We start from the raw sequence: 12,937 nt of genomic DNA on the forward strand, positions 1-12,937 counted from the left end.
GAGAATGTCTCTGTATAGGTCGTTTTTGTAATGGTTTAGTTTTCCTGTTTCTCTTTACTTTTCTTTGAATTCATGTATTGAACTCGGTAAACACAGCTCTGTATATACGTATTTTGCTTTGTTTTTATGGATCCTAGTTGATCATGCTGGGGTTAGACCTCGACCTTGGTTTTTTATAAATGAATCTTTTTGGGAGGGTTTGAATTCGACCTGAGGTTCGGATTCGACCTTAAATTGAAGTGAGGTGATTTGTACGAAGGTTCGGATTTGACCTTGTATTTTTGTTGAGTGACACATTGCGAAGGTTCGGGCGCGGTCGTAATCGTGCCGAGGTTCTAACTTGGCTTCAGATTAGCGTATTAGGGTTCGTACTCGACCTCGAATTTGCGTATAGCGTATTAAGGTTCGTATTCGACCCTAAGTCGTAGTAAAATGGATCATGTCGAGGTTCAGACTCGACCTCGAACGCTCGTATCCGAGGTTCGTTCTCGACCTTGAATTTGTGTACAGCGTGTTAGGGTTCGTACTCGACCCTAAATCAAAGTAAAATGAATGATGCCAGGGTTCGGACTCGACCTCAGATTAGCGTATCTGAGGTTCGTTCTCGACCTCGAATTTGTGTACAGCGTGTTAAGGTTCGTATTCGACCCTAAATCAAAGTAAAATGAATGATGTCAGGGTTCGAACTCGACCTCAGATTACCGTATCTAAGGTTCGTCCTCGACCTCGAATTTGTGTACAGCCTGTTAGGGTTCGTTTTCGACCCTAAGTCGGAGTGACATGGATCATGCCGAGGTTCGGACTCGACCTCGGACGATCGTATCCGAGGTTCGTTCTCGACCTCGAATTTGTGTATAGCGTGTTAGGGTTCGTATTCGACCCTAAATCAAAGTAAAATGAATGATGCCAGGGTTCGAACTCGACCTCAGATTCTGCACAAAAAATAAAGTAATGCGAAAATAACATGAGTTGGATAGAATGAGTTGTTTTATTGATAATGTCATTGTGCCTCGTTAAAAACCCTCTCAGCCAAAACCTATTTTCTTGTTTTTTGGGATAAAAAACTGAGGTGGGAAAAGAGTGCACAACTCATTCATACAAAATTCAGCTGAAGTAGAACTTGAGATGCGTAGCATTCCACGTCCGCGGTATGGGCTTCCCGCTGAGTTCTTCCAGCCTATACGCTCCATTTTCCAAGTCTTCTGTAACTCGGAATGGGCCACCCCAAGTAGGTGCAAGCTTTCCATCCGACGTGTCCTTTCGGGCTTCGCCTAGCAATCGCCAGACCAAGTCACCAGTCCGGAAAGAACGAGGTCGTACTCGGGTGTTGTATCTTCGGGAAGCTCGGAGTTTGCATGCTTCTTCATGGATTTGAGCTTTGTCTCTAAGCTCGTCCACCAAGTCGAGGTCAGCTTCCAACTCTTGAGCGTTCTCCTCGATATCGAAAACCTGCCCTCGATGGGACGTCTCTCCGACTTCTACTGGGATCATTGCATCGAGTCCATAAGTTAGCCTGTAGTGTGTTTCTTGCGTGGTTGATTGGGGGGTGCAATGATACGCCCAGAGGATGCTGGGAAGTTCGTCGGGCCACTGTCCCTTGGCGTTTCCCAGCCGTTTCTTGAGTTCCCGGAGGATGACTTTGTTGGCTGCTTCGGCTTGGCCGTTGGTTTGGGGGTGTTCCACCGAGGTCGGGAGATGCTTGATATCGAGCTCTCGGAGGAAGTCCTCGAATCCCTGCGCGATGAACTGTCGGCCGTTATCGGTTACGAGAGTGTGAGAGATTCTGAACCTGCAAATGATGTTCTTCCATGTGAATTTTTGCACGTTCTCAATGGTAATTTTGGCGAGTGGACATGCTTCAATCCACTTGGTGAAATAATCGATTGCCACCAGGAGGAATTTCAATTGACCTTTCGCAGGGGGGAATGGTCCGAGAATGTCCATTCCCCACTGGGAAAAAGGCCATGCCGACATCATGTGGTGGAGAGCTTCGGGTGGTTGCCGGTGTGTGTCGCTGAATTGCTGGCACTCTTTACATTTTTGAATGTAGCTTTGGCAGTCTGACTTCAGAGTGGGCCAGTAGTACCCAGCTCGGAGTACCCTGGTCGCCATTGAGCGCGCCCCGGAGTGCATGCTGCATATCCCCTGGTGAATTTTCCTGATGACATAGGCTGCCTGAGACGCGATCAAGCATTTGAGCAGTGGAGAAGAAACTCCACGTTTGAATAACTCATCTCCGATGATGATGAACTTAGCCGATCTCATCCTTATCTTTCGAGCTTCGTCTTTGTCCTCGGGCAGGGTTCCTTCTTTCAAGTAGTTCCAGATGCCTGCCATCCATCCCAGGTCTTCATTATCACTGACGTTGACGACTTTGTCGTCTAAGCTGGGTGAGTGCAAGGTTTCCTAGATGATGGTTCGGTGCTGTCCAGGCCTTTTGGTGCTGGCGAGCTTTGATAGGAGGTCAGCTCGGGCGTTTTGTTCTCGCGGCACATGCTTTTATGGTGAATTCGTCGAAGGACGAGATCTGGTGCGACGCAGTGTGAAAGTACCGCTGTAGTAGAGTGTCTTTTGCTTGGTACGTTCCACTGAGCTGCTGCACCATAAGTTTTGAGTCGTTGTTGCAACTCACCTTTCGGGCTCCGAGGTCGCGGGCTAGCCTTAATCCCGAGAGAAGTGCCTCGTACTCCGCCTGGTTGTTGGTCACTTTGAAGCCAAACTTAAGGGACTGTTCCAGAGTGACTTGGTTTGGTCCCTCCAATATGATGCCTGCACCACCACCCTTAGAGTTGGAGGATCCGTCCACATGTAAGGTCCACACCTGAGGTTCCTTGGTAGTGGTAGGCGTGAGCTCGGCTACGAATTCTGCCAGGCACGGGGCTTTCAGGGGTCCGCGACTTTCGTACTGGATGCCGAACTCAGACAATTCTACTGACCACGCAATCATCCGTCCGGCGAGCTCGGGCTTTCGCAAATTTTGCTTGATGGGGTAGTCGGTTTTGACTACCACCTGGTGACTCTGGAAGTAGGGTCGGAGACGCCGAGCTGCGGTGACGAGTGCTAGTGCCAGCTTCTCGATCATCTGGTATCACTTCTCCGCATCCTGGAGGACTCGGCTGATGAAATAGATTGGTGTCTGCACTTTCTGGTGCTCTTGTACAAGTAAAGGAGGAGGTCGATTTTGTGATCTGGCCTCTGTAGGATCGGCGGGGTTGTGAGGAAGGTTTTGAAGCTTCGGAAAGCTTCTTCGCACCGATCCGTCCATTGGAAGTCTTTTGGTTTTCGCAGTAGGGTGAAAATGGGCCCTGCCTTTTCTGCGAGTTTGGGGATGAAACGGGATAATGAAACCAACCGTCCAGCTAGGCGTTGGACCTCTTTCACCGTTTGTGGGCTTTGCATCTGTATGATCGCTTTACACTTCTCGGGATTAGCCTCAATTCCTCTGCTAGTGATCATGAAGCCGAGGAACTTGCCTCCCTGGACGCCGAAGACACATTTCTCCGGGTTGAGGCGCATGTTGTGCTTCCTAACCTAGGCGAATACTTCGGCGAGGTCGGTAGCATGGTCTGCTGCCGAGGTGGTCTTGACTACCATGTCGTCGACGTAGACTTCCATGTTCCTCCCAATCTGTTGGTGGAAAACCTTATCCATCAGCCGCTGGTAGGTTGCGCCTGCGTTTTTTAGGTCGAAGGGCATCACCCGGTAGCAGTAGTTGGCGTGGTCGATGATGAAGGATGTATGGACTTCGTCAGGTGGGTGCATCATTATCTGGTTGTACCCGGAGTAGGCATCGAGGAAGCTGAGGAGGGCGTGTCCGGAGGCTCCGTCGACCAACCTGTCAATGCTCGGCAAGGGGTATAAGTCCTTGGGGCATGCTTTGTTCATATCGGTGTAGTCGACGCACATCCGCCACTTCCCCGAGTTCTTCTTTACCAGGACCACGTTCGCCAGCCATGTGGTGTACCTGACCTCACGGATGAAGCCAGCATTCAGCAGTTTCTGCGTTTTGGCGACGATGGCCTTCCATTTTTCGTCGCCTACCTTCCTCTTTCGCTGGGCGACTGGTTTTGCCTCCTTGTGTATTGCTAGCTTGTGGCAGATGAAATCAGCGTCTATGCCCGACATATCAGCACTGGACCAGGCGAAGAGGTCGGCATTTTTGAGGATTTTCGCTTCGAGTTGCTGTCGCAACTCTGGGGTCAACTGTCTGCTGATCTTCGTGGATTGCCCGGGGAGTTTCCCGATCTGAAGGTCATCGAGCTCGTCAACGGGCTAGGCCATTCATCGTGAGAGTTGGATCTTGGATCGAGATCGGTGATTTCTTCGTGGTTGGCGTGAGCCACGGAGGTGGGGTCGCTCTTGCACTGTTCACCGAGTGAGGCGATTTCCTGGCTTTTGATGTAGCATTGTCGTGCCGTCTTCTGGTTCGCCTTGACGGAGATAATTTTTCCATCGTGCCCTGGGAATTTCATGGTGAGGTGTGGGGTGGATACCACTGCTCCGAGCTGGTTCAAGGTTGGCCTCCCGATGATGATGTTATAGGAGGTGTCGGCTTCCACGAGGAGGTATCGAACCATGACCCGCCTTGTATCCGGAGGTGCTCCAAAAGTTGTCAGTAGGTCCACGTACCCCCGAGTGTGAACGCTTCTTCCTGCAAAACCGACTAGGGGCTCTGTGTGAGGTTGTATGAGAGAGTGGGGGACGTCTAACCTGAGGAACGTCGACTAATACAGGATGTCGGCCGAGCTCCCTTGGTCGATCAGCATTTTGCGAACCTCCCAATGGCTAACGCTACGGCTATAACCATGGGATCGTCCTGGTTGGGGTTGACCCCGGCATAGTCGTCATTTGTGAAAGTAATCGTCGGTGCACTCTGGTGCAAAGCTGAGGTGGTAAAGTGTTTGTGGTTGATGTTGCGCAGGTGTCTTTTCCAGACTGAGCTGCTGGCGCCCCCTCCTGCGAAACCACCTGCGATTGTACTGATTACTCATTGTAGGGGAGTTGGTCTTTTTTCCTGGCTTACCTCGGCTCGCATTGCTCCGCTGGGGTTGAGTTGGGAGGCAGAGGGCTGGTCCGTGCGAGCTCCTGAATCATGACCTCTGTCTCGTCCTTGTCCTTTTCCTCGACCTTGGTCGGGGAGAGTGGAGTGTTCCTCTTCCTCATTGCGGTTGTTTGTATGAGGGGGGTGATCAGAGTGTTGCCGCAGGAGTTGAGCGCGAATCCTTTTGTTTTCCGTGCGTAGAGTCGCTAGGTCAGCCTCATTGGCAGTCCGCATCGCGGCTAGGTCAATTTCGTGCTTGGCACGCATACTTTGTAGATCTGCGGCGTGTTGTTGCCGCATCTGCTCGACCTGCGCGATCAGTCGTCTTAATGCTGCTTTGTTTTCCATGTTAGTGGTGTGATCTAGGTCGTCTGTTACGCGTCTGCTATGACTTCTGGTGAAAACCACAAGCGTGGCCGATAAGAGCTGTCTTGATCGGTCCCACGGTGGGCGCCAAATGTTCTTACCAGAAATCTGCTGTAGAGCTGATCTGCCAGGTAAGATCGGTGAGCCTCCTTCACTGGTACGCTTGTGTTCCAAGATGGGGGTGGTACCTGCAAAAGAGACTCTGATGCTAAAGTTAGTGTTTGTGAGAATATGAATCTCGTATAAGTAATGCACGTACCTTAGTGTGAATTAGGATTGCTTTGGGCTTTGGGCCTGAGATAAGATTAGATAGTGGATCTTGTCTGGAGCGAGATCCCTTGAGATCAGTTATGATCTGCTTAAATGCCGAGCTGACATCGCGTAGCGCGTGCCCGATATCATCTTGCGTGGTGCTGCCGACCTCGGAGCTCGGCTTCGCAGTACATATATATATATATATATATATATATATATATATATATATATATATATATATAAACTAATTTTATTTCATGTTACTTTTAATTTTATCTACTTTTATTTTAAAAACTTATTTTTTAAAACTAATATTTATTAATGCTTGATAACAAGAATAAAAAATGGTTATAAAAAAATAGAATATCAATTAAATAAAAGATATCTTATGAATAGTTATAAAGTTTATTTATATTTTAGATTGACATACACGATTTTTTTCTTAGAAAGAGATAAATGTTAAACAAAACACTTTTTGAACACGTTCTTTATTATTGATTAAACATTAAAAATTTATTAAAAATCAATTTTTTTCTCATTTCTAATGTAATAAATTTGTTAGAAAAAGTATGTGATAAAGTGTGTTGTTATTTATTTTACTTTATATCGTAAATTTAATTAAACGAAAATAATAGATAGCTAGAAATATTTCTTGAAGTGCATAGATTATAGAGTTAGTAGTGACCACGCCTACCCAATAACCATAGGCCTTCTCTGACAACCTTCCACATTTTTTTGTTTAGCACAAAATTATAGTTTTCTCAACTAATCTTATTCACTTGTATTCCCTTCATTGAATGCTACGATTAAAGGCGAAGCAACACTTTCTATCACTAGTAGGTGACATATCTCTTTCGATAAATACTAACAATTTATTTATTTTGGTATAATAAAAGCTAACAATCAAAATGTTTTTCTTTTAATAATTATCGGTGCAAAGTATTTATATTTTAGCTATAAATTATTTTCAATAATAAAATTAACTAATTATTTTCAATCAAATATTTTCTTTCAGTCCATTTTTTCATTTATAAATCTTAAACTCAATATATTAATTAATTTTTTTAATCTAATTATATTTAAACAATCGAAATGTCATTATGCGGGATAAAACATTTGATGAGTATGCATTGATGAGGATGATTTTCCCTGTTTGTCCAACTAGTGTTATTTTAGGTAATTAGTTGTTTTTTCAACTTAACTTATTAAGGTACTTTTTAGTCAATAGTTATAAATTATTATTTTGAAACGTAAAAGTCATTGAAATAAAATTTCTTTTACAAAAAGAGTCATTTGAACAGCACACACTAATAATTGTGGCCGACTTTGTTAGTAAGGTAATGAATGTTTTCAATATACCTGTTATGTTTAAATGAAATTATTTAATAAAATAAAATACTAAAATAATATATTAACTACTATATTTATTAATTTTTTTAATTGAAAATTTCCATGGTTTTATTTCTTAAGAAATGCAGACAAAGATATATACGTTCGAATCAAATACTGTAACTATTAGTTAAATAACTATTTTTAGCTCTTTAACTATCATTCAAAATACCTTCGTGAAAAAAAAACAACAACAACTATCATTTGAAAGACAGTATAAAACCATAATATGTTAAATTTGTTTAATAATGTGAGTTGTAGTTCATATTTGATAAACTTTCAACAAATTTATCTAACAATAAAACAAATAAATTATAGGATGCCATTTTTCTAAATATTGCAATATGAATATGAATATGTAATTATCAATTGAAAATATAGGAATGATATATATATATATATATATATATATATATATATATATATATATATAAATTTAAAAGAATAAATTTTAATAAATTTATTTAACTCAATAACTCTTATTTTACATCAAATTTCAATAATTTAACAGTTAAATTAAAACTTTTTAACACATAGATCAAGTCTACAAATTTTTAAAAATTTTAAAAATTATTTAATATTTCGTTTCATTAATTTAAATTGATGAATAATCATAAATTATTTTATACGTTGATTTGAATTAATGAAATAAAATATCAAATAATTTTTAATTTTTTTTTTAAATTTACAAACTTGATCTATATATTAAAAACGTTTAATTAAACAATTGAATTGTTAAAATTTGATATAAAATATAAGTTATTGAAAAAATTAAATGTGAGTAAGAGTAACTCTTGACAGACTTACTTAACCCAATGACCTATGTTCTATATCAAAATTTATAATTTTAATCATTAAATTAAAGATTCTTAATGTACAGCTCAAATATAATTTTTTTTTTAAAATTAAAAATTATTTAATACATCATTTCACTGATTTAAATCAACTTATAAAATACTTATATAATTATCTTTAAATTTGAATTAAAGAAATAAAATATCAAATAATTCTTAGTTTTTTTTAAAAATTTTACAAAATCAATCTATACTTTTTTTCTCTCAAAGCTTTATGAGTTTACTTTGGTAAACAATTTAATTCATTAAAACAACAAAAATATTTGTTCTCATGCTAAAAATATGAATGTTATAATCAATTACAACCTTAGTGATCGATTAAAATATAAAAATTTAATTATTTAAAAATCAAATAATGAGGGATGTAATATATTAAAATAAAGTGTAATCTATTATCATGATCTATTTATAAAAAAATATATGGTTACATATCACTCATACACATTATAATCAATTAAACTAGACATACACTTTATTTTCATAAGTAAACAAGCCTTATTGTATTCAATTAAAACAACAATCAATTAAACTATAGAAAATATCTTGTTTACATAATCTCATTAACCTTAATTCATTGTGTAATCGATTATCATGCTCCAAAGAATATTTTTTCAAACTTTGAGAGTTCTTTCAAATACTTTTAACATAAATAAATTGAAAAAATGAGAAGAAAATTTGATTGTATATTTCTTTCTTCTCTCTCTTTTTTCTCCTCTTCATTTCTCAGTAGGTCAAATAATGTCTCTTTGAATATTTATTTTTATTTTTTTAAAATTATAATGAAATGGACAATTATTTAAAAAATCAATTGATGATAGTTACTAAAATATTGTTTTTTATTGTTCTTTTTTCTTAATAATCAAAGGTGTAATAGTTCAAAAATTATAAAGACCAAAAATAGTTAGAAAAATTAGTATAAAAGCATAGATAAGGCGGATAATCTTATTTTTACTTTATTCTACCCATATTTTCATTTATTTTATTTTTATTTAGTTGTTTATTTTTTGAAACCATAAAAATAAAAATAAAATGCTAGTAGGTTATTATAAGTAAGGCTAAAATGTTACATTTTGTCTTAGGTATAATTAATGTAAATATAGTCCTTGTTCTGGCCATGTATTTTTTTTTCTTCTTAATTATAAGTAATAATAATAATAATAATAAAAAATTAAATACATATATGAGTCTTTTTTATAAAAAAAAATTATGATAAGAAATAGTTTATTTTATTACAATTTAGAGTTAATAAAAATAAAAAAAATCAATATAAGAGGAGACAATTCATGTACATAACACTAAAGTACACTTAGATGTAATGAAATAAGATAATTTTATTAAAAAAATCTAATATTTCCTATATCCCATTTGGATTATTATAAATAAACATTGATAAAGGCAAAAAAAAAAAGCAAATATATGATTGCTAGATTTTTTATTTTTTATTTTTGGATTTTCTATGAACGGTAAATGTAAATGTTTAATTACATTAGTAAAAATATCAAAAATATTAAAATATAATTTATTTATTAAAAATTTATTTATTTATATTATTTAATAATAAAATATGTATATTATTTTTTATTATATTATATAGATAAATAAGATGAACTATTAGAACCTAATAATTCTTTTAAAGTTTAAATTTAATATTTTTAAATAAATAATTTTATTAAAAAACTAAACTTAATTTTTTTTAAAATAAATTAGATAAAAATTTAAATAGATAAGACCATACATTTTTATTTAAGACATAAGTTATCTACGTTATTATATATTATATTGACGAGGATTATAATAACATCAGTGTAATTTTTATTAAATATTATATTTTTTAATAATTTTATATTAAATGTAAATTTTGTAAATTCAACAATTAGATTAAAAGTTCATATCACTTTAAACGTGTATATCAAATTTTGTTAAAATTAAACAAGAACTTTAAGGTAGTCAAAGTGTTCATATTTTAATATATTTTAAAATATATATCACGTCAATTTTATTTTATAAGAATGAAATATCAAATTATCTTAAGTTAATATAAAATTTTATATACATGATTTAAGAGTAAAGAATTTTTAATCTAACGATTAAATTTATAAAATTCATATTTAATATAAGATTATTAAATGATATAATATTTAGTAAAAGTTATATAGATATTATTATAATCTTTTTCTATTATATTACTTATAAAGTTATAATTAAAATCAGAAATAACATTATTGTTTGTACACTCAACGACCTCGGTGGGCATTAATGAGGGCGGGTTCATATGCCACTCGAGGCTACGGAGAAGGGAAGAAAATGCAGCCTAAACCATTGAAATCTTCAACAACACCTAGCATCTCCACTCCTTATTTATTGTACCTCTTTGCGCCTCACTACTATAAGACACATTTTCCCTCCTTTCCTTTTCCCTCACAACTCTCAACTCTCAACTTGCTCCGTCTCTCCTCTCTCATAGTATGTGCCTCATCTCTCGCTACTAATTAATTTACTCCTTTTCTTCATCTCATTTCTTTCCCACCCAACATTGCTTCCTCTTCCACTGGCCCCTTCAACACATATTCTCCACTCGTGTTATTTGCATGCAACATATTTCATTCACCATTCACACCCACCCTCAATTCACTTTTTTTTATAAACCCTTTTTAGTCCCGGTTCATTTCATACTAAATCCTTGTTTGGAAGCATTAGTTAAAGCTGCTACATTGAACTAATGCATCCATTTTAATTTGGTATAGCTGCTTCTCCTCTCGGGTGAGAAGAGGAGTTAGTTTTCGGGTGTGGGAAGGTGCAACTAATAAAGGGAGTTGGGCCCCTCAGTCACATGGACGCATCAACGGCTTTAATGATCCTATCCGCAATAGCGGCTTATTTAATATGGTTCACCTTTGTGACTCGCTCCCTCAAGGGTCCACGTGTCTGGCCCCTATTGGGCAGCCTCCCAGGCCTTATCCAACACGCCAGCCGCATGCATGACTGGATCGCCGACAACCTCCGCGCGTGCGGCGGCACGTACCAAACCTGCATCTGTGCCATCCCTTTCCTCGCCCGAAAACAGTGTCTGGTGACAGTCACGTGCGACCCCAAAAACCTGGAGCACATCCTGAAGCTCCGCTTCGACAACTACCCCAAGGGCCCTACGTGGCAGTCCGCATTTCATGATTTGTTAGGCGAGGGTATCTTTAATTCCGATGGTGACACGTGGCTCTTCCAGCGAAAAACTGCCGCGCTGGAATTCACAACGCGCACGCTGCGGCAGGCAATGGGGCGTTGGGTGAACCGAGCCATCAAGAACCGGTTCTGTCCCATTCTAGCCGCGGCTCAGAGGGAGAAGAAGCCGGTGGATCTTCAAGACCTCTTGCTTCGGCTGACGTTTGACAACATATGCGGGTTGGCTTTCGGGCAAGACCCCCAGACTCTAGCCGCGGACCTTCCAGACAACGCTTTCGCTCTCTCGTTCGACAGCGCCACGGAAGCCACTTTACAACGCTTCATTCTGCCAGAAATCATGTGGAAGCTCAAGAGATGGCTTCGACTCGGAATGGAAGTGAGCCTAAGCCGCAGCCTCAAACACATCGACCAATACCTCTCCAACATCATCGAGAACCGCAAACTCGAGCTTCTGAATGGAGGTGGGTCCCTCCACGACGATTTATTATCTCGCTTTATGAGAAAAAAGGAATCCTACTCCAACGAGTTTCTCCAACACGTGGCGCTCAACTTCATCCTCGCTGGACGTGACACGTCATCCGTTGCCCTCAGCTGGTTCTTCTGGCTCTGCATTAAGAACCCGCGCGTGGAGGAAAACATCCTCACCGAACTTTGCACCGTTCTGATGTCCACACGTGGACAAAACATCTCCACCTGGCTGGAGGAGCCCCTCGTGTTCGAGGAGGTGGATCGCTTGGTCTACCTCAAGGCCGCGCTCTCCGAAACGCTGCGTTTGTACCCCTCCGTGCCGGAGGACTCAAAGCACGTGGTGAACGACGACGTTTTGCCGAGTGGAACCTTCGTTCCAGCAGGGTCGGCGGTGACCTATTCCATTTACTCGGTTGGGAGGATGAAGTTCGTTTGGGGAGAGGATTGCCTGGAGTTCAAGCCGGAGCGGTGGCTCTCGCCGGAAGGTGACAAGATTCAGGTTCAGGACTCTTACAAGTTTGTCTCTTTCAACGCGGGACCGAGACTGTGCTTGGGGAAGGACCTGGCGTATCTGCAGATGAAGTCCATCGCGGCCGCAGTGCTCCTCCGCCACCGCCTGGCCGTGGCTCCCGGGCACCGCGTGGAGCAGAAGATGTCGCTGACACTCTTCATGAAGTACGGGCTGAAGGTGAACGTGCTCCCTCGGGATCTCCGCCCGCTGCTGGAAAAGATAACAAGTACTTTGAATGCTAAGTGATCATGCGCATGCTCGCTCTTCATTTACTTAATTAAACAGATGGATGATAATATAATATAATATAATATAGATACATCATCGGATTAAATAAAGGAATAATAATTACTTATAAGAATACTTAATTAATATAGAATGATGATGTGTCGTCCTTCCCTTTAATTTGTGTTATTAGTTTACTTAATTACGTACCTTAAGGTTAAGGTTAAGGTGTCTACTGTCTAGTGTATAGATGAAATTTGCATTAATATTGCATGCCTTTACTCTACTCACCAATGTGATGTGGAGTGGAGGGATGCATGATAGTATATGTTTTGTAAACATTTTATTATAAGGTAATGGTGCAGTGGTGAAACGCCAACTATTTCGTGATACTTGCGTACGTACTCGCTAGCTCCTCCTCTTTCTCATGCTATTATATTACAAATCACATTCTCAACTGCCAAATTTCCACGATTGGGATGTTTGGATTCGTCTGCTTCCTTGCTTTAGATACATATATACAAGTTTTCAACGATTTTAAAAAAAAGTAATATGCTTCCACGTGAGTTGTATATATAAAGTATAAATTTAGTAGAAACACGCTTCACATTATATTGCATTTAGTTGGCTCTTCTTTTTCAGCATAATATT

General features: G+C 39.3%; 4 protein-coding genes across 4 annotated transcripts; 1 reads left to right on the forward strand and 3 right to left on the reverse strand.

The window, feature by feature from the left end:
- Positions 1–1,104: 1,104 nt before the first annotated feature.
- On the reverse strand, positions 1,105–2,337 carry LOC145955200 (uncharacterized). The gene is made up of 2 exons (XM_083069908.1): positions 1,790–2,337; positions 1,105–1,513 (listed from the first exon to the last, which is right to left on the reverse strand). The coding sequence occupies exons 1-2, from the start codon at positions 2,335–2,337 to the stop codon at positions 1,105–1,107; spliced, it is 957 nt and encodes a 318-aa protein (XP_082926034.1).
- Positions 2,338–2,464: 127 nt separating this feature from the next.
- LOC145955201 (uncharacterized) lies at positions 2,465–3,082 on the reverse strand. Its single transcript, XM_083069909.1, has one exon. It carries the CDS (start codon positions 3,080–3,082, stop codon positions 2,465–2,467), a length of 618 nt encoding a protein of 205 aa, XP_082926035.1.
- LOC145955202 (putative mitochondrial protein AtMg00860) lies at positions 3,079–3,516 on the reverse strand. Its single transcript, XM_083069910.1, has one exon. The coding sequence runs from the start codon at positions 3,514–3,516 to the stop codon at positions 3,079–3,081; it is 438 nt and encodes a 145-aa protein (XP_082926036.1).
- A 6,705-nt stretch (positions 3,517–10,221) lies between these two features.
- Positions 10,222–12,678, forward strand: CYP86A7 (cytochrome P450, family 86, subfamily A, polypeptide 7). The gene is made up of 2 exons (XM_020360478.3): positions 10,222–10,368; positions 10,650–12,678. Exon 2 carries the CDS (start codon positions 10,736–10,738, stop codon positions 12,305–12,307), a length of 1,572 nt encoding a protein of 523 aa, XP_020216067.1. The 5' UTR covers positions 10,222–10,368; positions 10,650–10,735; the 3' UTR covers positions 12,308–12,678.
- Positions 12,679–12,937: the final 259 nt, after the last annotated feature.

Source organism: Cajanus cajan, chromosome 2 (genome assembly GCF_000230855.2).
Source record: "Cajanus cajan strain Asha chromosome 2, NIPB_CcT2T_4, whole genome shotgun sequence".
NCBI lineage: Eukaryota > Viridiplantae > Streptophyta > Magnoliopsida > Fabales > Fabaceae > Cajanus > Cajanus cajan.